The 25,703-nt window shown below is 38.8% G+C and overlaps 2 protein-coding genes across 3 annotated transcripts in view; one reads left to right on the top strand and one right to left on the bottom strand.

The window, feature by feature from the left end:
• Nucleotides 1–1,907: 1,907 nt before the first annotated feature.
• prr16 (proline rich 16) lies at nt 1,908–8,311 on the bottom strand. Of its 2 annotated transcripts, none has more exons than XM_053325767.1 (2): nt 7,562–8,311; nt 1,908–2,938 (listed from the first exon to the last, which is right to left on the bottom strand). In XM_053325767.1, the coding sequence occupies exons 1-2, from the start codon at nt 7,694–7,696 to the stop codon at nt 2,054–2,056; spliced, it is 1,020 nt and encodes a 339-aa protein (XP_053181742.1). In that variant the 5' UTR covers nt 7,697–8,311; the 3' UTR covers nt 1,908–2,053. The 2 variants fall into 2 exon arrangements, with proteins under 2 accessions (XP_053181742.1, XP_053181743.1); XM_053325768.1 differs by lacking the exon at nt 7,562–8,311 and adding an exon at nt 7,165–7,257.
• A 3,375-nt stretch (nt 8,312–11,686) lies between these two features.
• Nucleotides 11,687–25,703, top strand: part of hsd17b4 (hydroxysteroid (17-beta) dehydrogenase 4) — a 27,802-nt gene continuing 13,785 nt past the window's right edge. The window contains exons 1-12 of the mRNA XM_053326054.1: nt 11,687–11,830; nt 12,310–12,363; nt 13,386–13,493; nt 14,166–14,225; nt 14,387–14,408; nt 14,592–14,638; nt 14,985–15,069; nt 17,065–17,252; nt 18,951–19,042; nt 19,230–19,254; nt 19,395–19,523; nt 22,819–22,925. Coding sequence (XP_053182029.1) covers nt 11,779–11,830; nt 12,310–12,363; nt 13,386–13,493; nt 14,166–14,225; nt 14,387–14,408; nt 14,592–14,638; nt 14,985–15,069; nt 17,065–17,252; nt 18,951–19,042; nt 19,230–19,254; nt 19,395–19,523; nt 22,819–22,925 — 969 coding nt within the window. The 5' untranslated portion in view covers nt 11,687–11,778. The remainder of the gene's footprint in view (nt 11,831–12,309; nt 12,364–13,385; nt 13,494–14,165; nt 14,226–14,386; nt 14,409–14,591; nt 14,639–14,984; nt 15,070–17,064; nt 17,253–18,950; nt 19,043–19,229; nt 19,255–19,394; nt 19,524–22,818; nt 22,926–25,703) is intronic.

Raw genomic sequence — 25,703 nt, 5'->3', positions numbered from 1 at the left:
CCGATTTTAGATTGCAAGGCCAGCGGGGTCACGCGTTGGATTTAGTCGTCAGTGTGTGTGCTACTTCATATACTGATTTTCTCAGCCCTTTCCTCCAAGCTTCCCACCCCCACACACAGTATATTACGCACACATACACACACACACACACACACACACACACACACACACACACACACACACACAGACACAGATATTCAAAATCCAGTATATGCTCTATATATAAGATACCTGCACCCTTAGAACACAAATCTGCCCCATCTTTCTCTCTCCTTCCTCATTTCCTGTATCTACTTTTTAGTGTTCTCTCTCTCTCTCTCTCTCTCTCCCCCCCCTCTCTGTTTATCATAAAAAATATGTGCAGCAGCAGAGCTTTGTCAAGGCTAATGTTGGTACAAAGGCTGTCTGAGGCAGTGCTGTTATCTCCTGTAGTCTAATCCGGCTAATTAAGGGCATCGCTGGGAGGAAGGTGCTACTATTCTCATCCAACTCCAGGGTATGCTGTCTCCCCAAGTCTGCCAAACTGACATGTGCTTTCACACACACCTATACACGCTTACACACACACACACACACACACACACACACACACAGTTACAGATACATTGCCACTTGATTTGAAAATGATTTCAGGACATACTTAACATTTCGGTCACATGCGCACACAATCCACATACACACATAAATATGCTTCTTAACGAGAGCTAATAAAATGAAAGCTACCAACTGCTCATAGACTAAGATAGTGTGATATTACTGCAGATTTATATTCCCTTAAGGAAATGAAGGCCAGCATGTTTTCTGCCTTATTATCTGAACTGAATAGTAGAATTCATTAATTCATTGTGCATTTAGTCTCAAAGATATCACAAGAAATAACAGCAGGGGTCTGTGCAAATGGGCGTAGACTTGCTGAACATTATTTTTTTATTGGGAAATTAGATACAAGATTTTTTTTCTTAATTAGAATTAGCCATAAATCAAAATGTCCTTTTTGTCATCTCACACTTCTCTCTCTCTTCCCTGGCACACCGTGTCACTCTCTACTGATTTTCTCTCTCACTTCTTCTACTCCTACATCAGCAAAATGTGACGTGAGGACTCGGAGACAAGAGCTGGTGGAAGAGAAGAGGAAGCATGAACTCACTAGCCTGCCTCCCAACCCTGATTGTTCACCCTGACAGGCTTGATATAGATGCCAGTACCTGCCTGTGATGATTTTTTAATGTACTGTACTGTACTGAGTGTACTGTGAATACTGAATATATACTGTAAGTGTATCATTGGTGGAAAGTTGTTCTTGTAAATGTTCTTGTACAGTACCAGTTAAAAGTTTGAATGCACTTTCCCATTCACTTAAATGAGAGAGTGCGTCCACTGTTGATTGGTACTGTATATATATCAGTGTATGGGTGGATCTTTAGGGCTTTGAATGAAATCTAAGGGAAGTGGGTTTTCTTGTTTCATCCAGGGGGACATGAATTAATCAGAGCCGTTCTCTGAAAGAACTTCCTGAGTTTGAGACTCGTTAGTACCGATAGCTTCCAGAAAGACACAGATACAATTTAGTTTTACGGTTGTCAGCAGAGTCTCTCCTGAAATTTTAAAGTCCGTGTACATTTTGCAGTCAATGCTCACGGCCTACAAACAATCACTATCTGCACACAAACGCCTACTCACGCACCCACAAATATAAAATATAAACACATGAATATACATAAACAAATACGCTTGCATGCAGACAGATATGAGTCAGTGCACACATGCAATTGCTCTTTTGTTCCTCCCTTTCGCCTCCTGACAAACACAGTTATACATGCACAAACACTCACCGCTTCTTCCTGATCTCTGTGTGTACATCTCAGAGCCTATGGCGATGCCTTTCTCTTTATTCCAGTCGTTTTCTGCATTCTTTTGTTTCCTATTTCCCAACCCTTTCTCTCTCTCTATTTGGGTAATCCAAAGTTCATCTCGAGTAGAAAGCGCTCATAAAGTAGAAAACACTATGAATGATTCAAGAATGTTTAAGTTAGACAGAACGAGGGGTTCGGTGTCAAACTGTGGTTGTGGTTGATTTGCGTAGGATTGTTTTCTGGGGCTTGAGGGAAGTCGGATGAGGAGGCACACAAGGTGGAGGAGGGTTTGCTTTCGGCGGGAAACTGTGGCTGACTGAGAGGCCGCCGTTCTCCAACATCAGTTCGTGGGGAAGGGAATGAGGAGGATGAGGAGGAGGGGAGGAAGAAGAGCAGCAGTGCACAGGGCTGAGCCTTAAGTCATTCAGCTCAGTCTGTAAGTGTAGTTCTGTGTCGTCTACATCGTATTGAAGGTCACAGTCCGGGCAGTAGCCATGGTACTGGACCTTCTCACTGAAACGAACACGCTCCCTCTCACGGGGCTCCCTGCTGGGGGCCTTGGGGCATTTGTTCTTTTCATGATGGAGGAGAGGCATTGGCCTGGGCAATGTAGGAACAAGCCCAGACTCAGGGATCCCGCTGTCACTAGAGATGAAACACGGTGTGGAGGAGAATAACTCCCTGTTTGGTTTCAATGGGAAAACCCCACCGTTCCTCAACAGAGACCCGTTAGCCTTGGATATATTCCCTGATAACACTAATGTTGGGTGAGGCAGATTCTTAATGTTGTGATCCTCGGCTCTCATCGGGGTGAGTCTGGGTGGGGGTAAGGGCGGGTGGGGTTTCTTGAGTACAGTCAGGACTGTGGGGGTGATGATGGGGACCGGTGGGATGGGCGTAGGTGGTTTGAAGATGCAGTCGTCGGGGAAGAGCTTCATCTTCTCCAGACTGGAAGCGGTGGTGGTGGTGGTGGTGGAACTGGAGCTGGAGTTGAGGGTGTCCGTCTTAGAGCTGTCTGTCAGCCCGTCCTCCAGTCCTCCGTCCAGTTGCAGGTCACAAGTCAAGGTGTCAATATCATGAACAACCTGGTGACGACAAGAGGGAGATAATGGAGGTCAGGAATAATAATCAATGAAGAAAGAGACAAAGAACACTTATAACAACACCGATAATTGGGCAAAGAAAGAAGAAAATGATCATGATACAAGATTGGACCTGATGTCTTTATCTCCTCGACTTCTTAATTAATAAATTGAAAACCTTATTGTAGAAAACTTAAAGAAGATTTAAGAGATTGATTCATGAGATTAAATACTGATTAAGATATCACTATGACAACCACGCCAGGGAAGAAAGAAATATCACTACAATTTATGGGAACAGTCACGAGCCTGGCAGACTCTGACTTCAGAGATATACTGCAGCAATCCCAAGCACCATCACAACTGAGAGGAGTGACAATACCAACCATATCCTGCGAGCCAAGAAACAAAAACAGTCATTTGTAATACAAAAGAGTGAGGCTGACTGGAAGTGAATGAAATAGATATTGTCTACATAATAGCTATATACAGTGAAAAAGGACAGACACAAACACAGGAAACAAATGGAAGAGGGTACAGATATGAAAAATAAACCAACTGTCATTCTTCACTCTGGGAAAAAAAGTCAGCACAAATGTTTGTCTCTGTTTCCTGAAGTGAGCAAGTTTGAGATTGATGAGAGTTTTCAAATGCAGAGAGGGTAACTAAACATAATACAAATGCTACAAGAGGGAAGATCTATTTCTACTAACAAAAGTGTCATTTGTTTTAACAACAGCGCAGGAGACAATTCATCACGGTTTGAGACTCATTGCGGGGAAACAACCTCACTATGACGGAGATAAAAAGACAAACAGGATAGGACATTCAAAATAACAGCAAAAAATCCTTTCCTCGAGCAACACAATATTGAGAGAGCAAAACACACCATCAATGGCAGTGGTGCAGTGATGTGCCACAAGGAGACATAAGAAACACACTGTGACAGAATATATTTTGTTGAAAGGAATAGAGGCAAACAGAGCGCTGTTTAAATATTTGAATGAATTTGCAATCTCGCACTGTAAGATGATTTATGAATACAGTACAAAAGGAGGCTATTATTGTAATTGTATTGTCAGAGAAAATGGCAGAAATACTTTGTTCAGTGCAGTAGAAGTGAATATTAACTTTTATCTCGGGACCCCATGCATGCAGCAGATATTTAGATCCAAAGATAGTTCCTTTGTCCTCCAAGAGGAAATTTGTTTTCACAGCATGAATAGGGAAATATTAAGGAGCCATTACAGCAGAAACTGGTTTGTTGGCACTCTTCGTGTACAAAGGCAACAAAGAATACTGGTAATAGTAGTAAGAGTAGTAAGAACACCAATTTGAGGTACAGCACAGACCATATAGATTCATTAAAAGCACATTAAATAAAAAAAACCCCAACAATAGTCTGAGATCTTCTATAGCAGGCAGCATAAATATCATAACAGTCAAGGCAGGCTTTCAAAGTGCATATCAATAACTGTATACTGACAATTGTTATAAAAATAGTGAGTGGTATACTGCACAATCCTATTTACCCATGGACTCCACATCCCTCAGTCCATGCACTTCCCCAGACTCTCTGTGGCTACTGAATCTTGTTTAATTGAGTTACTGCCACAGGAATAAATGAGTTTTCGGCTTGGTTGGTTCTGATCTTGGGGTATCTATACCTCTGACCAGAAGGGGGTGGCTCCACTGAAAGATCCTGTCTGCCTTCTCAGTCAACCTGGTCAGGTAAAGGTGAAACAGGTCAGCCTGCTGCTTCTCCATGATTTCCACACAGGTCTTAACAATTTTCTCTAATACATTTAGTGCATACTGTACAAACATATATATATTCTACTGTAACTAAACATAAAACATATATGACACATTTTTTCAGGGCATTGTGCTTAACTGACTTTGATTCAACATCCACTAATCAATATGAGCCAATCTTGAAGGCCAACAAAGGACTGAGTAAACAACAAAAGCTTGACAGACTGTACAGTGTTATCCTTAGATAGTTTACTTAGAGAGACACCTGTAGTTATTGTCTCCTTTCCTACAGCTGACTGCATTTCATTTCATAAATCAAGCACTTGCACTGTGGACATATCCATGGAAATTAAAAAAAATGTGAGGATAAAGTTTCTTGAAATTACATGCACAGATAATACATTTTACCCACAGAACCATCATTACGGGGGATTATATAAACAATCTATTTAGCGGACCAAATGGACACGCTGCCAGATATCATCTGATGTCATTTCCTGTCATAATGACTGAAATTCAATATTGAAACATCCATGTTCTTCAGCCATTTTGGACGTGTGTCCAAAAAACATTTGTAGAGGATTTCCCATGTGGCTCTCTTTGCTTGAGTTTTTATTACTTTGATGCCTGAAGTCTTTGATATTTTATGACCAGTGAGTGTGCAGGAAGTCAAATAAAAGTTGAGCTGAACATGCTTAAGTTCATATTATCATGGCCTGAAACAGCTGAAATAACTTCTGAGAGAAACTCACCAGAAAGGAACATGAATGTACTTTTGTGATGCATTCATAAAGTAATTATGACAATGGCAACATACTATTGTTCATTTCACATTAGTAATGTTTATCACAGTGTTCCCAGTATATTAGCCCACTGTAAAACGACGTTGCTATCATCTAAGGGTTTGAGATGCATTCCCAAACAGTGGCTTGAGAAAAGGCTGAAGAGGTGATATGGAGTGACGGTAATGAGGAGGGAAACAGAGACCAAGGTAGTGAGAGGGACGATAAAAAGGAACATAGAAAGCCAGAGCCGAGAAAGCAATGGAGCTAAACTCTCCATGCAATCTTTAAATGGGTAATTTGTTGGGACACACACAATAGGTAATACCAGTATCCCAGTTTGAGGCCCCTGCTGTAGGCGAGGCAGCTTTGGCGGCTATGCCAAGCATCAGGGCAGGGTCGCTCATAAGAGCCAGGCTCAGCTCCAGCCCTGTCTGTTAGTTATAATAACAATAACAATAATAATAATAATAATAATAATAATTTATAAGAATAGCTCTTTTCAAGCTCAGAGCACAAAGTGCTTTCCATAGATAACTGCATTTCAAATGGATTATACCCTAAACACTGGCTTTGATAGTAACACCCCCTCGAGGTTTATGTTTAGTGTGTGTGGTGTCAGAATAACTGATCCTCTGCACGATCTCCCTGCAAGCAAAGAAAGAAAGAAAGAAAGAAAGAAAGAAAGAAAGAAAGAAAGAAAGAAAGAAAGAGTGCACATCAAAAAAAACAAAATCACAATGGACAGATTACCATGCGTTCTTGCTCTAATTTATCTCTGCCGCCTGCTGTGAGACATTGTAAAATGCTGAAGAACACAAAAGAAGTCCAACTCGGCTCAAACTGCAAAAACAGAGTAAAGGGAGCAGAGAGGCAGAAGGAGACAGATGCTGTGTCGACTACCCATCCATAATGTAGGAACCAGAGGCTGTACGCAATAGGGTTTTATTAGAATGACAGGCTGTCATGTTAGGGTGAGAGGTTCAGGTTCAGCACAGCATGCTGGCCGGTGGAGGAATGTAAACATAAAAGCAGGTAAGACTGCAGGATTCTGCGACTGAGGCAGCAGCATGAGGTTCAGTGATTGGCGTTTAGAGGGAAAACAGATTTGAAGAGAGGCACTGTAACACGTGAATGAGAGAAAAATATGTCTCTGCACACAGGCACTGCTGCTGAGATACAGAACTGCTGTAAATAAAATCACAATATGTCTCCGTATAATCCCCGAATCCTTCAGCGACATCCTCCCCACCCGCCCTGACTTATATTCAACACCCCTGTCTCTGCATCACTGAGATTTGAATAGCCAATCAGACAGCTCTGAGAGTTTTGATCTTTAACAAGGACTCTGTGGAGAGACAGAGAGAGAGAGAGAGAGAGAGAGAGAGAGGCAGAAAGGAGAAAGAGAAAGAAGGCAGACAACAAGAGACAAAGACAGGATGAAGATGAGCAGCTGTAACAGATACAGACAAGGAATGAAAGGTTAGGAAAGGTGAAGATAAAGAAATCGAGGGACACCAGGAGAGTTGGAGAGAGATGAAAAGTAAAAAGACAACCCCTCTATTATTTGGCAGGAGATAATTCGCAGAAAACAACAGTCAGCATAAAGATGATGAAACGCAATGCAAAAGCGCCTTTCATAGTTGAACCAACTTGCCCATTAAATATTAATTGCGATTAAAATTTTCTCACTTTCATCAAAGCCTGTGACTCAGGGTGAAGCTCTGTCCTGTCATTTCACAGCCCATATCCTCCTGTGCCAGATGTCTTTCATGTCAGACAGAATGATCACATACATTAGTGGGCAAGAGGGGGGAGGAGGAGCATGTCTTGTATATGTGTGTGTGTGTGTGTGTGTGTGTGTATGTGTGTGTGCTGTCACAGCCTATTCCAGGCCCCCAGTGAGGAGGATGGTTAGCCTTTGCATCTCCCTGTCAGACAAAAAGAGAGCATCCTCAAACGAAGAGCCTGCTGTAGAAATAACACATGGATAAAACACATGGCATGACTAGTGCTTACATGCAAAAGGCGGTTTATGTGCTCTCTCTCTCTCTCTCTCTCTCTCTCTCTGTCTCTCTTGTTCATTTACCTCTTTGAGCTCTTTGGCTACATCCTTCAGGTCCCCCAGGATGGTTTCCAAATTCTCCACGATTGTCTTGATCTCCTTTTTCACTTTCACTTTGGAGACTACTCCTTCAACCTCTGCATCTGGTGTCCCTGACATTCTTCAGTTTGTGGCACAGTCTGTTTCTTGAAGGATCGTGAAGTCAAATCCTTTGCTGCTCGCCACGCTGCCACTTTGCCAACGCATTTTTTTTTCTTTTTCTTTTTCAGTCCTCTGCTCCCTTCACTTTTGCTCCTACATCACGGCCGGGAAGGTGCGAAGTGGCGTCGGACAGATCTCTCTATATCTACCACTAGGCATGCGCAATAGAGCGTAACACAAAAATAACACAAATGTCAAAATATTGTATCATACTGGTGTTTTTTTTGTTTTTTTTGTTTTTTTTACACCTTACACATTCATGTCCAACAACAACAACAAAACGATATTCCTCGAGTATCCTTCACGTCGAAAAAAAGCGCTAAATTCAACATTGTGCAATAAAAATAAAAACAACTAAATATTAGTCACGGGCGCGTTAAAAAAATGTGTGAATAAAAGAGTAGCTACACTGTATCAGGCTGTTATCCAAAGCCGTAACACTGCCGGTCGTCAACCTAATGGTCCATAATCCTCAGGCATCGACCAAATGGTAATACACTCCTCCCTTTTCCTCAAATTTGCGGTTCTGGTAATAATATACTCAGGAAAGCTGCCAGGTAACGACACTCCAGAGGCACTTTCCTCCGAAAAATACCGCGGCAGTTTCATCCTGTCTCCATCGCAGCCTCCTCGGAGAGTCTGAGCAGCAGACGTTGGCTGCTCTCTCTCTCTCTCTCTCTCTCTCTCTCTCTCTCTCTCTTTCTTTTTTCACACTCTCATATTCAAATCCAAAGGGGCTATATTGTGTGTGTGTGTGTATATGTGTGTGTGTATGTGTGTGTGTGTGTGTGTGTGTGTGTGTGTGTGTGTGTGTGTGTGTGTGATGTTTAGGGATGGATGGAGAGGTAGGCGACAGTAGCCCTACTGAAATGAATCCCCAGTTAGGTAAGGGTAGGTCTCAAGGAAATGAATGTAAGTCTAAGAAATATTCCCAAAACATATTCCCTAGAACAACTGTGTGTGTGTGTGTGTGTGTGTGTGTGTGTGTGTGTGTGTCTACATCATTCACTGTCCCTCAGTTTGTGGCATGCTGATACACGCTTTGCAGCAAGATATGCCCTGTCTATTTCTCCTAGTAGTATTTTTTTATTTTGAGGGGTCATTAAGCTCTTTGAAATCTGATATTCAGAGCTGAATGTGTTTAAGAACAAATGAATGCTCCTTATTACATTGTAAGACATTCAGTGAAATAATAATTCTCCCTCTGTTTCTCTCTTTCATTGCATGGCAGCTGTTAGTTTGTTGGTATCTCGCCTCATGCATGCAGATTTCTAACAAGATAATTTGCCTTTTTTGTGAAAAAAAGATATCAAATTCAAGTCTATAAACTGCATTCATATTACAATATGATGCAGAGTATAAATGCCAAACAGGCAAAACGTGGAAAGTGCATTTTATTATAAAGGCAGAAAAAGAAATAACAATCTATTTTCCTTGTCTTTGTAAGGCACTTGGTTTTGAAGTAATATATAAATAAATTTATTGTTAATATTACAGAATACAATCAAGACAGGCTTAAAGAAGGCAATTTGACACTGCTGAGTAAAATTGATAGCATATGTGTGAGCAGAATAACATTACAGATGCAAGAGAAACCAAGAAGGAACACAAGCAAATGTTACTATATCCATGTATCAAATCAAAGTTAACTGTGTGAAGTTAAATACTTTGTATGTCAAATTGTACTGAAGTCTATATTTATCTGTCATGAACAGATTCAGATTTCCGTTCTCTTGTATATTTAGTATAGGGGAAGTTTGTAGCTTATGCTATATTTTTTCCTCAGGGTGCCCTATATATTTGGCTATATATACTATAGTAAATACAAATAATTTCAGAATTACAGTATTTCTTTATATAATCTCATAATAATGCAGTATATTATAATTACTGATGGTTATAGGCAAGTTGTACAACAGCTTTTGAAAATCAAAGAAATGCTGATGCTGGTTTTATTAATGAAAATACAGGCGAAGCACAGTGCATATATGTAAATGAAAGTGCTTGTTCTGCATTTAAAAAGTATATATGTATTACAAAAAATGTTAGGATGTGAAAATAAAATGATGTCCTCATGAAAACAAAAGTATCAGACATCACATTGGGATCGGTGTAAAACATCTTTGAAAACTCTTCAGATCTTCCTGAACAGTGTGGATCTTGTCCTTACATTGTAGAGGATCTTTTTGGAGTGCAGCAGGACATTAATTCATTGATCCAGTGTCTTTGTGAGGGAGGGAGGTCATTTCCACTTTATTGAAATTAATTTTCCCCATCTGTACTACTATCAAGTAAAATTAAGTGCTTCACTGAGATCCACATTTTAGGATCCTGTGGAATATCATTTTTCTATCATTTTTGAGGTGGTTTCCAAAACCTCTGCAATCATTGATAAACCAGATCATATGAGAACATTATGCGTGTAAGATATTAATTAACGTGTAAGATATTAATGTTAAATTTGTGGAGTTTATGAATTCTTAAGAATACTCCATCTACAGGGCCACAATAGGCCTTTTTTCACTGCAGCCATTCAGATACGATAGCTGCAGGAAATGCAGGTGTAATCAATAACATTAATTATCGCTGTGTACTCTTTAACTTTTCCACTTCATACTTCTTGGCATTTTGCATTCTTGCTCACTGGTTCTGCTTACTTCAACACTTAAACAGAACAGAACCATCAATTATAGGATTAGCTACCTACACCTGTGCCTTTTCTGCTATAAGTCAAAATATGTGGTGTCAAAGTGGAATTTATATCAGAGTTCACTCAAATTTGATGTTTTTTTCCGCATTCCGCAATACATTCTGTATTTTCATATTATTGCTATGTCACTTAGCTTAGTTACTAGAATAACCACAAACAAGTAAATTCCTTGTCATTACATATTAAAGATAAAGCTAAGTTGCATGAGTAAGATATTTGAAAGTCTTCTGTACGGAACTGGAGTCGACCTAATGAGAGGGTATAAAAACATATACACATGTTACATAAACTAAAAAAGATGGAAAATGTGATAGCCCATACTGTGAGGCCTTATATGTGTATGCTGTGACACCATTGCTGATTTCTTCAACTCAAGCCTGTCTGCAAATTTACATGGGAATATTTTTAAGCTTGCAAAACATTTGATAGATTTTATTAATATACAAAAACTATGTATTATCTATAACAAGGTAATGAGGTTCCGAAATTACTTCATATATTAACAATGAAATTAAAAATATATCAGTTGTCCTGTAATGTGTTTTTATATTAAAGGATAGGCTCCTCATTTTTGAAGTCTGTTATAAAACAGGCAGGTGCTCAAATGAACACTTAAAGTGGTTTTCTTCACTGTCATTCCCCCTGTTCATTATTAAAAGATCCCCTTCAAATGTGCTTTCAATGCCAAAATCCACAATGTGCCCACACAGTCATTTTGTGGAAGAAGTTAATCTGAAGCTTATGTGAGACTTCAGCAGTCTAAATTAGTCAAATTTACAGTCTTTTTAGCATCAAAATCCCCTTTCCTCAGACAGTGTTTCCCTGTTGAGCTGCAGTGGACGTACAGTAACATAAAGACAGATTTTGGCACTAAAAAGACTGTAAAATTGAAAGATATCTTCTTGATTTGACTCCCTTGGACGACTGAAGCTCCACATTAGCTTCAGATAAACTTATAAATGAGTGTTGGCATAAAAGGAGGCTTTGGATTTTGCCCCTCATCAGTTACAGTGTAAGTGCATTATGAAGGGAAACATTGTGATGGTTATTATTTTTTAATTAAATAAATTGTATAAAATATATTGAAGGGATAATGGTCATATTTTGTACACTCCCTGTGAAAACACAGCTGTGTGGTGAAGACAGGGTTAATAAAATCTTGGTTTCTGATTGGTCACTACTGAGCCCGCCCCCTACGTTAGTGCGGAAGTGGAACTTGTGGAAGTTCAGCCTGCTGGACTGTCTCTGTCAACCACTGTTGCTCTCCTACTTTTACCACTGTGCTGGTGTTCTGTCACAGCTCACATTCAGAGAATAATATCTCACTGGGATGTCTCTGTCATTTGAGGGAAGAGTCGTGCTTGTCACCGGGGCCGGAGGAGGTAAAACCCGCCATGTTAGCTGTATGCAGGCTTCAATAGGGTTGTGCAACGTTAGCTACCAATGCTAACCTGAAGACCCGAAGATTTAATCACTGTATGAGCTATATTATTAACACAGCTAGCGTTTAATTGCGCAAGCCTTCCTTTCTGTTGCATTAGCAGGTGATGTCAGTATCATTTTGGCTGTTAAAACTGGCGAAAGAGCTGCGTCGAATAGTCGCAATAAGTAAGCAATGTTAAGATATCTTCATGAATCTTCTCTGGAAATATGAAACAACATTAATTACAATATTAATTATTTGATTAGCAACAGACATTTGCCAGCATTCCTTATTTGAAGAACGCAGGGATCAAAGTACGACGCAAGTGTGTGAAAGGGCACATGCAGCAGTTCCACAACAGACATAATAATACTAGGGGGTGTGATGTTTTGTTAAAAGTACACTGAAGCTTGTTGTCTTCTTTTTTAATTTCCACAGGCCTTGGAAAAGAATATGCACTGGCTTTTGCTGAGAGAGGCGCCTCAGTTGTTGGTAAATAAATTATCCTCATTTCAAATTGCCTCCTTCTCTGGAACAAGTGTAGTGGATGTGATATTATGCAGCCCCCCCCCTCCCCATCCCTCTACTAAAAGTGACGCCTAGTTACCACAATGGGTGTGCTATTTTTATTTTGCTTTGAAGAGACTGCTATGTCAGTGTGCATGTTTACAGCTCAGTAGGAGTGTTAAGAACTAGACATCAGTTTCATATTTCATTAATCAAATCCTCTATTTTAGAAATGTCAGTGAAATGTTACTGTTTAAGTTCTTATTACCCGCTGCTCATACACAGAAAAGCAGTAGCAGTGATTTTAATCTGCAGATTATGGCATGAGAGATTGAGTATGGACCTTCAAATTGTTGCTCCTGCATTGCACACAGATAAAAATGACTGCTGCTGCTGTCCTCATTTAGATTTAAGTACAGATACACCGATCCAATATGTCTCATTGGAAACCGATCCACATTAACTACAGTTTCATTGTCAATGTCATTGTTGAAAAAGTGATTTCTGCTACTAAATTACATTCACTCAGTTGCACAGCAGGTTGCTTTTTTTTTTTTTTTTTTTCACTGTCACAGTTAACTCACTTTTAAAATATTCCAATGATTTCAACACAATGAGGTATGAAATTGGTACTCGGTATCAGCAGATCCTGAGTTCAGGTATTGAAATTGGTATCAGGAGAGAATAAGTTGCATCGGTGTATCTTTAGATTGAATTGATTTAGAGATTACATATACCTCAGAAGGAGAGATATCATACAGAAATGTGCATTGCATTGATTATAACAGTCATGATATGTCTACTTTTTAGACTCAGCAGTTGCAGATTTAGGCGTAAACATTTGCCCTTGCCAAAAATAACAACTCTCCTGCTGCCTGGGCTGAACTTGCCCTTGAACTCTGACAAGGAATCAGCTTAGCTACACTCTTCTCCTAACCTAATCACTCGTGGAGAATTGCAGAACTCACCCCATTATTGCTAATCTCTTTCTTCTTGTTGCAATAAAGTGAATGACCTTGGGGCAGACACTAAAGGGGGCGGAAAGAGTTCTGCAGCTGCTGATAAGGTGGTGGAGGAGATAAGAGCAAAGGGAGGCAAGGCCGTGGCGAACTATGGTGAGAAGTTTGGAATGGCTCTTACTCTCTCACACATCATTATATCTATCTATTTGTTTCTATCTCTGCTTACCTTGTAGTACTAAGCTTATGTAATGATACGCTCAAAAGGAGTAGTGCTTTCAGTCAGTCTAAATGACTCACGGATAAAGCAGTCAGTGAGCATTGTAGGCAGATGTATTTTCTTCTCTCACCTCTGTCTATCTTGCATCTGTAATAAAAAAAAAAAAAAACCTTTTTAATGAAATTGGTTGATGATTCTTTGATGGGTCTCATTCAGGTATTTTTGAACATGGCAGATTCGTTTGTAAATGTAATTCAAAGCTATCACTTACTAGAAAAGATGCCATACTTTCCATGCGTAACAAATAATGATGCCCAGCAATCATTAAATATGTTTTTAATTGTTGAATAATTAGTTTGAATAGGTGAGTTGTCACACATTATTACTCAACATAATGAGCACATCAGGCTCTTAACTTTCTTCTTAAATTTCTTTTCCCCTCTCTTGTATTATTGGAACTGTTATTCTTTACATTGTTTTAACTTTAAGCCTAAACACAACCATGAATCAGTTGTATAATTGTAGAACAACTAACTGGAACAACAAATAAGATACAGTTATGCAGAACATTTAATCATTTCATCACCGTCTCTGTTGTTCTCGTACAGATTCTGTAGAAGATGGAGAAAAACTAATTCAAACAGCACTGGATGCATTTGGAAGAATAGGTGAGTATTGTCTCTGGATGAAAATAATGTGGCCATCAGAGTTTATTATTCAGTTCATAACTCAGTTCATTATTAAATTATCTGAATGAAATGATTGTGAGTGACTTATTATTGCTGTTTTTATTGAACAAAATCTGATAAGAAATCTTTTTTTCTTCCAGATATTCTTGTAAACAATGCTGGGTGAGTCATTTCATGGCAATAATCATACTTTTTTTTAGGTCTAATCACACCATCTGTTTTGGGAGTGGCCATTTGTGTATTAGTTAGTATATTAATAGGAGTTTGGGGCATTGTAATCATGTGGAGAAAAAAAAGCACAAAGACTGAAAAGACTAAAACTCTTTCTTGCTTTTCGTTTCCAAGGATACTTCGTGATAGATCATTTGCCAGGACGAGTGATCTGGATTGGGGTAATTAAATTATGTCTGATCTTTACATTCAATTCCCTCTCATTAACTCATACTGTGCATTGGGTTTCATCACATTTCATATCAACACATAATTTCCTTTTGTTTGGCTCACCTCTTCATGAAGACAGTGCCAGCACGCTATAAGTAGAAGAACATTTGTTTTAACTTTGGCTTCTGCTTCAAGCTACCTTATGCTTGTAAAAACAGATTGCCTGTGTGGGAGTTTTAAAAAAAACAAACTACTGCTATGTGGATGTGATCCACAAATGTGAGATAGCTAAACTGTGTAATATTATTTGTTGTGTGTTAATGTTAACTGTGCCATTCCTTTTACTCTGCATTTCAGACCTGATTCATAGAGTTCACTTGAGAGGCTCCTTTTTGGTGACCCGTGCTGCCTGGAACCACATGAAAAACCAAAAGTTTGGCAGGTAAGGAGCCCAGCTACTGGCATTTATTGATGTAGATGAAAACTGTGCTACCTTCCTATTATGCAGGCAGGATTCTTTTTGTAGGTCTTACAAAGCTGCAATATCCTCAGCAGACAGACCATCAGTAGATTGTAATCAAGAAATCAGGATGGCATATAATGCTGTGTGATGAAGCCCTGATTCAGACATCAGCTTAAGTATCAAAGGTACTTTTTACGTGCCCCACTTTAAGTGGGCATTTGAGGTAATGAGTATATAAATCAGAGCATGTCTGCCATCACATTATTATACATATTTTCTGACTCTGACTTTAGTCATTTCACTGTGTAAAAAGAATAAAATCTGCATAATGATAAAAGCCAGCAAATTTGATATGAATATGCAAATTACCACAGAAAGAAGGAAATTAATTAATTTGGGTATGCAGCACTTAAGATTGATCTCTGAGTAATTTGAATAGTACTTGCATTGATGACTCCACAAGAAGCAGGGAAGATGTGTGCAGGTTCGTATCATTCTTTCAAGTCATGAAACATAAAAATTGTTACTGGACTAAACTTGAAAAATTGAACATGTTTTGCCACTCAATAAAGAGCCCATGCAGACATGGACTGCTTTAGTTGTAAAGAAATATTCAGAAGATAATTTAATTTAGGATTGAAGCAGTGAAGATGTATGCAGATATGTATTGATTATATTTTTAAGGCACCATCAATCCTAAATGGAATATGGTAAAGACATTGCTGACTTCAACAGGCATCCAGTGCAGCTTGTGTTAATACATTAACAGGAACCTTGTTAAAAGGCCTCTTTCACTGAGGGCTACACATGTACAACTAATAACATTAACAATGACTGCAAATTAGACCTGGACAAATTAATATTATTAATCACACTGTGTTTTCCTGCTATGACATGTAAAAATGCATGCTGCTAGTAGGGCTCACTGAGGTTTGTGTGTTTTGAATTGTAATTTTTAGGAGAAGGTCACACAAGCAGATTTGCTTCCATGTTACTTCAGGTAACAGATGCCCTTCCCAAGTGGACACAAGCTGTTCTACATGAATAGGAGAAGGCATTAGTGTATAAAAATTACAGTGACATTTTGAAAGAAGTGTCATTGAGCTCAAGAGTGGCTTGTAATTGAGTAGAAGGCATGTTATTATGTTGACATAATAATTTAACATATAACTAGACAAACTGAATAATCCACATCATTACCGGTTGTATATCTGGATGGGTAAGTTTACAATTCAAAACAAGATTATATTTATATATTTTTATATATATATTCTGTATCATCAAACATATTTTGTGCATCTTCTGTTTCTCCTTAAATAACTATTTTATGATATGATGCTCTTTAAAAAAGAAAATCAGTCATGTCAGTCTGACATGTTTGGTATTTTGTAATGTAATCATAAGGGCATAAAAGTTGCACATTATAAAATATTTTATTATTGCCAATCCTCTGGCGGTGGTTGTATTACACAGTATGAGTGTATTGACATATGGATCACTGCTTTCTGCTGACTTGTGAGACATCACATTTCAGGTGTCTCCGATAGTTAATGTAGCATTTATGCTTAAGCTCATTACTTGTGCTTGACTGAGGTGAATTCCCTGAGTGAGATTGCTCGCACGATTGTATTTGCAAGAGAGTGTGTCCGTTATGCATACATGCATCTCTTTCTGCATATAGCCTGTGTTAAATGTTATACAAAAGAAATAGTCAGGTAAATTTGCTGTATGCAGTGTTGTATTTGTGATAAAGTTAGTTAGATGTTGTGTATGTGTGTGAGTGGGCTTGCCTTACATGACTAGTTGCCTTCATATGCGTACTTCTGCGTGTTTATGTATGCATGAAAAGTGTGTACTCCTTCGTGAGATTACATGTGTATGTATGGGGGGCTAGCTGTGTCTCACATTACTCCATTGTGAAGCCTGTCACTTTGCATTAACACTGACTTGTTGCCCTGGGATGTGTGTGGCCAGAATCATTATGACGACTTCAGCTGCAGGCATCTATGGTAACTTTGGCCAGGCCAACTACAGTGCTGCCAAGCTGGGCTTAGTGGGTCTGGCAAACACCTTGGCTGTGGAGGGACGCAAATACAACATCTTCTGCAACACTATTGCTCCCGTTGCTGGGTCACGGCTCACAGAGACTGTCATGCCCCCAGGTAAGCAGACAGATAAAACTATCAATATATTTGCATGCAATTGCTGTCTATAACATGTTGTGGTGTTTTACTAAGTTTCACTTCCACGACAGTGTAAAATGGGCAAATTTTAACCAGACCCTTTTCTCTGGAGCCGCTAAGCTGCATAATATAATATATAATGCTTACATATAATGTTGATTTACAAAGTTTGAGGCAACAGCAGTCCCGTTTGACATGCAAATTTATCATCTAAAATTCAAAATATGTTTTTTTTGCTGTTCCAACGGCCATGATGAAATTATGCACCCTGTAAGAGCTTTAAAAGTTTTAATGCATCACCCCCTTGATTTAAACAGGGCTCTGGTCTACTTATTTTACTGTAGCTGTTGTTATATTTACAAAAATGTAAGCAAGTATGCCAATGTAACATTTTTTATTTGAAATATATTTCTTAAAGCAATGTAATTCAGCATTCGATATTTACAGTAACCATGGTGAAATAAAGCTCACAATAGCTCATAAACATGATAAAACAAAAAAAAATCTACTTTTGAAATGACAACTTTTTTCAACATTCTTTCCTGTTTTTAAAAGTGGTCTTATGAGCCCATGAACATTTTTTTCTAACCCACCAATCTCTGTTTGGAAATGTCTACACTTCCTGAACATATTGTGTATGTTCTGTGACTGCAGCTCTGTTGACGCGGGTATTAAGTGACAAATAAAAGGAATGGTTTTGTTGCCCTGCCGTGCTGGTCTGCAGTAGCATCTGTCACACTGCGCCGTGCCAACTGTCACAGGATGGCCTTACCTTAGTAAATGACTTGGTTCCATATGTTGGCTTTCACTGACTCAGGCCTTTCTAAAAACAAACAACAAGACAAATAAAATCTTTAATCTTACTAAACATTGCAGCGTGCAGTGAAGGGAGCGGAGTGCCTGTTCTTTTAACTACCATGTTTTGGTGACTGAAGGGTACAAATGTTTTTTGGAGACACATTTTGTATGGTATTAGATTTTTTTTAATGAATCATACAGGGAATTAGCAGCATTTCCCCTAATAGCTTGACTTCATTCCAACATGTATGGGAATCTATTTCATAATATAGTTATTAATATTTACTCAAGGCTCCAATATACACCCAGAAGTACTTTGATTATGTGTGAGATCAGTTTAAACCTATATTCTAATGCATTATAGGTTGTCCCATTTCCCGCTTCACTTGCTTGTATAAGTGCATGTTTTGTGTTGAGTTTTTATCCCGTAGAAGAAGATTATATTAATTCTTACCGTGTAACAATCAATGAGTGACATGACAAAGTCTTATGATAAATTAGACTGGCAATTAGTAGTTAAAGATCCAGATTTCATAGCTGTTAATTCATCGTACACATACTGCATAGTGTGTACTGTAATGCAGGCTAGATATATCAGAATCAAATTAAGGGTATTTTTCCATATCATTTTCATAATCATTCTCCCTTGATATTGCTTAGGAACAAACAGCAGCTCATGTCTGTTAATAGCTTTGTAGCAGGACAATGAATGCTTGAGCTGTGCCTGATAAGATCAGAGTCTTAACGTTGTAATAATACTCTTAACTACCAAGCAAAAACACTGAAGCATTATGAAATTCTTTGCCACTCAGTAAAACTGTGTTAAAAGATGTGCCATGAAAAGAGGCTCTACAGCACAGCATTTGTTTGTTTATTTAGATCTCGTGGAGTCTCTGAAGCCTGAGTATGTTGCTCCCATGGTGCTGTGGCTCTGTCATGAACAATGCCAAGAAAATGGAGGACTGTTCGAGGTATCCAAAATCTTTCTCTCTCTTTTTTCCAAGGCCTCCTTCCTACTACTGCGCTCTCTGTACTGTAGCTTTGTCCTTTTTTTCTTTTGTCATTGAGAACAAAAGAAGACATGTTCAATTTTCATAAACAGACTTTTTTTCTAAATCTGTGTAATGGCTCATCTGGTCATGTTACATCTTTTTTCAGGTTGGTGCAGGCTGGATTGGTAAATGTGAGTATTGTGTATTTTTCCCGAGGAAATTGTCTGTATGCATCTGTGATGTTCATTATCCCCTGGTTCACTAGTACTGTATTCGTGTGTGACTTTCACCATTCAATGACCTCTTTATTTGTGTTTGTCCATGTGTGCAGTGCGCTGGGAGCGTTCTCAGGGTCGCATTGTGAGAGAGAAGAACCAACCCATGTCTCCCGAGGCTGTCAGGGAACAGTGGGACAAAATCTGTGATTTTACAGATGCTACAAAGCCTTCTAGCGTACAAGGTCAGTAATGCTGCGACATAAGGGGCACCGGTGGCCTAAAGGTTAGAGACTGAAAGTTTGCTGGTTCGATCCCCCAACCGGCAGGGGAAGTCATGATGAATTGTACTGGGCAGCTTCCAGGTGTGAATATATAACTGTGTGAGTGTGGTCAGAGAGACTTCCCTGAATAAATAAATGTTAAACAAAAAAGCACACTTTCATACACAGTAGATTATGATCACTTAAAAAAAAGTGTTCAGTAGATGCCATGTTAAAATATATTTTTTAGTTTGTATCTTAATAAAAATATAAACCATTGAACTTAATAAATAAAAATGAAAATACTCATCCTTAATATTTTGTTTTTACAGATCATTAGTTGTGAACATGGACATTTATCTCAGAAACCACACAACCGCTGCTTGAGATGTTACTAAGCTTATTTTTCACATTTGATTTCTTTATTTTAGTCCAAATCAGAGTTGGATGAACTCCCTCCTTATCACCCAGCTGGTCTGCTTTCACACTTGTTTGAATCATGCTGTGTTGAGTCAGAATGATTCAGATTGCAGCTCACAGTGTAGCTACACTGAATGTAATCACAGCCATCTGATAGTTACCAGTGATGTAATGAGCTGACTGTGAAGCCCAGTCTTTGGTCTGGTGCAGGTGATATTCTCTGATATTCTCCAGTCACGATTATCTCTCATGTTGGAGAAATGGATTGACTGTATCTTGCCATCTTGATAAACTGTTCACTTATACTGTCAAAATGTGAGAAGGAGGTGTGTGATTCTCAGGAACGGTGCATTTCAATCTTGATTATGAAGCTACTGGCAGCTATATTCATGAGACAGTGTCTAATATTGTTTGACAGCTATGATATGATATGATATGATATGAGACAAGATAGAAGGTTGTTGAAAATGTTTTTTTATATTCAGATAGACATAAAGGTGTGATTAGCCTATTTGGAGTGCAACGGCAGGTGTAATCGAATTGTTGCTCCATATTTTTCTCATTGTCAACAAATCTCAGAGCCAAACCAACAATGAACTCATCATACTTATTCAAAGCCTAAACTATAGTTTGTCTCTGTGTAGTAGACCTCCATTGTTGTCCATATTCAGTGACCCACCCCTCTGCACTGGGTGACATTTTCCTTCAGCATATATAGTACAGTTACCTGGGTTTGTGTAGAAACAGTTCCAAAAAGTAATAACAGGGCTGAAATGTTCCCACTGGACATGCACAGCAACACAGCTCTGTTTAAAGAGCTTTTCTCGCTTATTGTGCTACATCACATCACAACCTCTTGACTTTTCATTGTAAATTTCTCAAAGAGCTCCAGTAGAAAGCGGTTGTATTGTGTAACACAAGCTACAGAAGTGCTGTAAATGGAGCTGCATTCCCAGTGATGATGCTGTCCGCCTTACACAGAAACAACTCTCTAGAGATTGAAAACTGTTATTAGTCTTTTAAAACATTCCTAAACTGCCGTATCCATAGTCTCATGGGCAAAGGAACATGTCACGCAGTGCTACTGTGTAGCTCATTGATGTGTTTTTAGTAGTTTATGGACAACAATGGAGGTCTACGGCACAGGGGAATAAGATACAGTATATGAGGCTTTGAATGCACACAGGCTCTGTTCATTGTTTGATTGGCTCTACACAAATAAAACAAATAAAACTGCCTTACACATGAGATTTGTTGACAGTAAGAAACCTATTGAAAATCTGCAGCCTACTCATTTGAAGTCAGAGAGAAATAACAATGAAGAAAGAGTATTCATATAGTAATTCTTTGGATTGTAGAGGAAATTAAGCTTTTGTGAGAACCTTTTTAAATAACATAGCTTCAGTTTTCAGACAATAAAGCCATTTTACTACCTGCTCATCTGTATTTACAGAGTTTGATAACACTGAGTGAGGGCAAGATGGTGTTAGATATCAAGTGGAAGAGGTGTAGAAATGAAGTGAAGGTGAATATGATGATATGAATTAAAGGAGTTTTGTTCCCATAAGGTCTCATGCAAACAAGAGGATGGCAAATATTGATCATTATTTCTCTCCGCCTCCTTCATCCCTCTCCGAGCTCTCAGATGTACATTCGAAGAAAGGGCGGCGGTGTTAACATTAACTGAACGGGTATGGCAGTCCCACAGGGCCCTAGCGGGCCTAATTAGCATGGCTTTGTAGTGCATCCTCATTTGTAGCTTATTACAGAGACTTGTTGCAGCCTCTGTTCTGTAACTGCTGCCCACTGAGTGATGATAATTAATGACTGTGGTTAGGGTTCGAAGTTAGTTTTTTTGTCCACCAGCCAAATCGCTCATCAATGTTTAAATTTTACCAGATAGATTATCATTGGGGTTGTTTTTTTGGCTAGTGAGTGAAGCAAAACTACCAGCCAAGTGCATATTTTACCAACATTTGGCTGGTGCCTGGTGGTCTTTCAAGTTCCACTGCGTTCTGTTTCCTGGTTGTTTCAACTGTCTTCCTTTGCTTTGATTTGGCTGAATCTGCAGAGGTATTCATGACTTGTACTACCTGATTTATATGGACATATTTACATCCTGTTTTAAAGTTGCATACAAATAGAGAACACACAATGTGGACTGAGGGTCTTAAGTACATGTAAACTAATGTTAATATAGAGTAGGTGGATCTCATATTCATCCATCTGTTTTAAAGCTGCTGTGGATCAGTACGTATTAGATTAAAGTTCTCTAAGTTCTTTAACATCTGACTACATTTCTTCAGTTCAGCAATTTACCTTGAGATGAATAATCAGTCATATTCCTGAGGCTTATTCCTGCGAAAGTGCAGGATAATTGACAGTTACAGTTGAAACCAAAAAAAAGATGGTCACCCAAAATCTTGGTTAAATTGGTTCATGTATGGGGTTCAATTTGAAGTCATATACTACATACAGTTGAAACCAGAAGTTTCATACACTGTATAAAAAGACATATAACCTTTTTTTTTGTCACTGTCTGACTTTATATCAGATGAAACTTTTCCTGTTTTAGGTCAGTTAGGATTACAAAAAATATTTATTTGCTTAATGCCAGAATAATAAATAATAATAACATTTTCAACAAGCTCATTTACACAAGTAAAAGCTATTTGCATAATAAATAACTATCTCTGCCTTTGTGCACGATCTGTGGTATCAGATATTCACTTCCTCAAAAGATCCTAAATATCCAGGGTTACAGGTTGCATTGATGATGAATTACCTCATCTGTCAATGCATCTGTCTCTTGTTTTTGTGTGCTTCCACTCATCTGTCATCTCTGCCTTCGTTACAGAGTCTCTACAGTCAGTCGTGAGCGTGCTGTCTCGAGTGGAAGAAGAAGTCAGTGCCAGCCCAACTGCCGCCGTAACCGCTGCGTCCTCAGCCTCAGGGATCAATCCTGTGAGTTGAGACAGCCACTGTCCTCCTCTAGTCATTATTTTCCAGCCCCTGCAGGTCTTTGCCTTATTTTCACCACTGTTTTCTGTACGCCCATCAAATGTTTTTCCTCCACCTCAATTTTTCATAGTACATTGTTCCTGCAATGGTGTCAGTAATGGATGGTTGACAATGACTGCTGAAAGAGCTTTAAACTCTCTGACTGTTTCAAACACGACAACTCATGACTCTTTAATGTCGCCTCATTGTACTTAGTCAGTGATGATAATTACCTTTTCAGCTCCTACAACATAGATAAGTACTTAGATGTCTCCTGTAAATACGGAACAGTGATGCACAAGAGAAGCGTCAACTCAAATTAGCTTTTAGAGTGCAACATACAAAAGACGTCGGAGCACAATGGCGCAGTGACGGTTCCCGGGATGGGTGCCTCCTTGCTTTGCTGTGTGCTCCCTGTCATTGAATCACAGAGAGTGAACTGGTTACAGCTCTCACATTGCTGAGCTGCCTTAATAAAACATTGAGCCACAAGTATAATCACATCATTGTATCACATCAAATAATTATCCACTGGAACAGCCACCTTTTTTTTTCTGTGAAGACAGTTGTAGCATGCAAAATAATGAGAGTACAAATTCATTCGATCAACACATTAATCTGTTTTGTAATAGGACTTAAACCCATACTTAAACATTTATAGGGCTGTAGATTTGTTTTTATAATAAAACTGCCTTATTAAGCATGGACCACAATATTCACAATTTTATGAATGATAATTTATTCTGGTTGAACGCTTGGTTAAGTGCAGTGTGTAGTAGGGGTGCAAATGTACTTATCTTATCAGTATCAAGCAATAATTGTTTAAATATATATTGCCGGTTTCTGGACCAATATTCAAATACTTCCCAGTGCATGAGTGCATTTTGTAGAGCATCATTTTAATAATCTAATTTAATTTTTAGAATCTTATCTGGTAAAATGGGACCATGGAAATGTTTTTTTTTAATGAAAAAATGTGAATATTGTGCATTGTATGGAACTGATTAGTTGGAAGCTGTTTTGATAAATTATTAATCATTAAAGTTAACTTGATGAATCCAAAGTAAGCCAAAATGCTAAAAAAAATGCTGATACTAGATTCTCAAATACAAATATTTTCTGTGGTCATTTGTCTAGTAAAGTGAATAAGTGGGTTTTGGACTGTTGGCTGGACAAAACAAGCAATTTAAATATGTCAGCTGGGGTTTTGTGATATGTGATGCACATTTTCCAATGTTACAAAGAGCAAACAATGAATCAATCATAAACTTTAGATGCAGCTTTAAAGCATCCTGTTTATCTTCTGCTTGTATGGTATTAACCAGATGCTGACTCGTTCAAATGGCATATGATTCACTTTTGATGAAACATCCTCGTTGAGATCCGCTGAGACCTCAGCAGCACTCACTAGTTGGCCTCAATAATATCATGATTCACTACCTAATGTTAAATGCTGTACACTTCAACTCTGGTGTCATTGTCTTCTCCACTGAGTCTCTGGCAGAGGTTTGTGTGTGTGTGGTTCTGTCTGGATTGGAGATTTGGAACGGAGTCACAATGTAGCCTCAAGACAAACATCACATTGTGTCCTCAGCTAACACAACATTGTGTTCAGTGTGTGTGTATAGTGTGTATTGCTACACACATACACATTTTTTGCATTTGTGCCTGTGTCCTTGTCATGGTATGGTGCACATTTTGCTTAAGTTATGCCCCACTGTGCCACTGCTGTGCTTATATTGCTCTTACGTCATGTACTTCTCCACCCGTAGTGAGGTCTAATAATCCAACATATTATATGCTATAATTAGATATTTGAAGCAAATATCAGGAACAATACATCAACTCCAGCATCGCTGTTGCTCTGTGCATCACAGGCACTTGTGTGTTACCTAAGTATTATCTTGGTGGAGTGTATTTAAAGTTTAAAATGTAATTATATAACAATCTATCATGAGCACAGTCAACTCATTAGCATTTTCAGTATTATGAGTGATTATAAAACATGGTTGTGCGCAATAGTGTGCACAAAGGGGGGGGTGGGGTGGCGGCGGCAGTCTCCCTCCCTCGTGGCTCAAGTGCCTGTTTGGGAGCCAAAAGGCGCACTAAAGTGCCCTCTTGGGAGCCAAAACGCATGCTAAGGTGCCCTCCTGGTTGGCAAAACACACTAAACTGCCCTCTTGGGTGGCAGAAACACGTGCTTAAGTGCCCTCTTCCGTGGCGAGAACAAACTGTATGTGCCCTTTTTTTTTCTTTTCGCCCCTGCCCTTCAAAAAGTCTGTGCACGCCACTGGTTGTGTGTAAAAAAACAAAAAAAAAAAAAAATATGGGGGAGCACTTTCACATTATACTTTCTCAGTATTTTTGAACTAAGCTGCTGCTGGCTATAGTCTGTACAAAATGCTTTAGAAAAAATGTATTTATGAAAAGACCAAAAGAAATGAGAGAAGATGGTGTTTATGTTAAGGTGCACAGATTTTGTCCAGATGCCTTAGGAGCTATTATTGAAAATTCATCATCAGTTTGACTCTCAAATGGTTAGAAAGCTCTGCCAGAGGATCTTAGGTTGGGATTATTGAGGGTTTTTAAATGGTTGGCAGAACAACTGTGGGCTCCACCATACTGAGCTTTTAAAAGGCATTCGTGACTTTGTGTCATGAGAACTTGACTACTGCGATGTCCTGTTAAGGTGTTACTGCCCAAGCTGGTCATTGACACAAGCACAAATCGAACGTCCATTTC

Source organism: Scomber japonicus, chromosome 9, assembly GCF_027409825.1.
Source record: "Scomber japonicus isolate fScoJap1 chromosome 9, fScoJap1.pri, whole genome shotgun sequence".
Taxonomy (NCBI): Eukaryota; Metazoa; Chordata; class Actinopteri; order Scombriformes; family Scombridae; genus Scomber; species Scomber japonicus.
The sequence above is the reverse complement of the archived record's forward strand: the minus strand, read 5'-3'. Positions and strand labels throughout refer to the sequence as shown.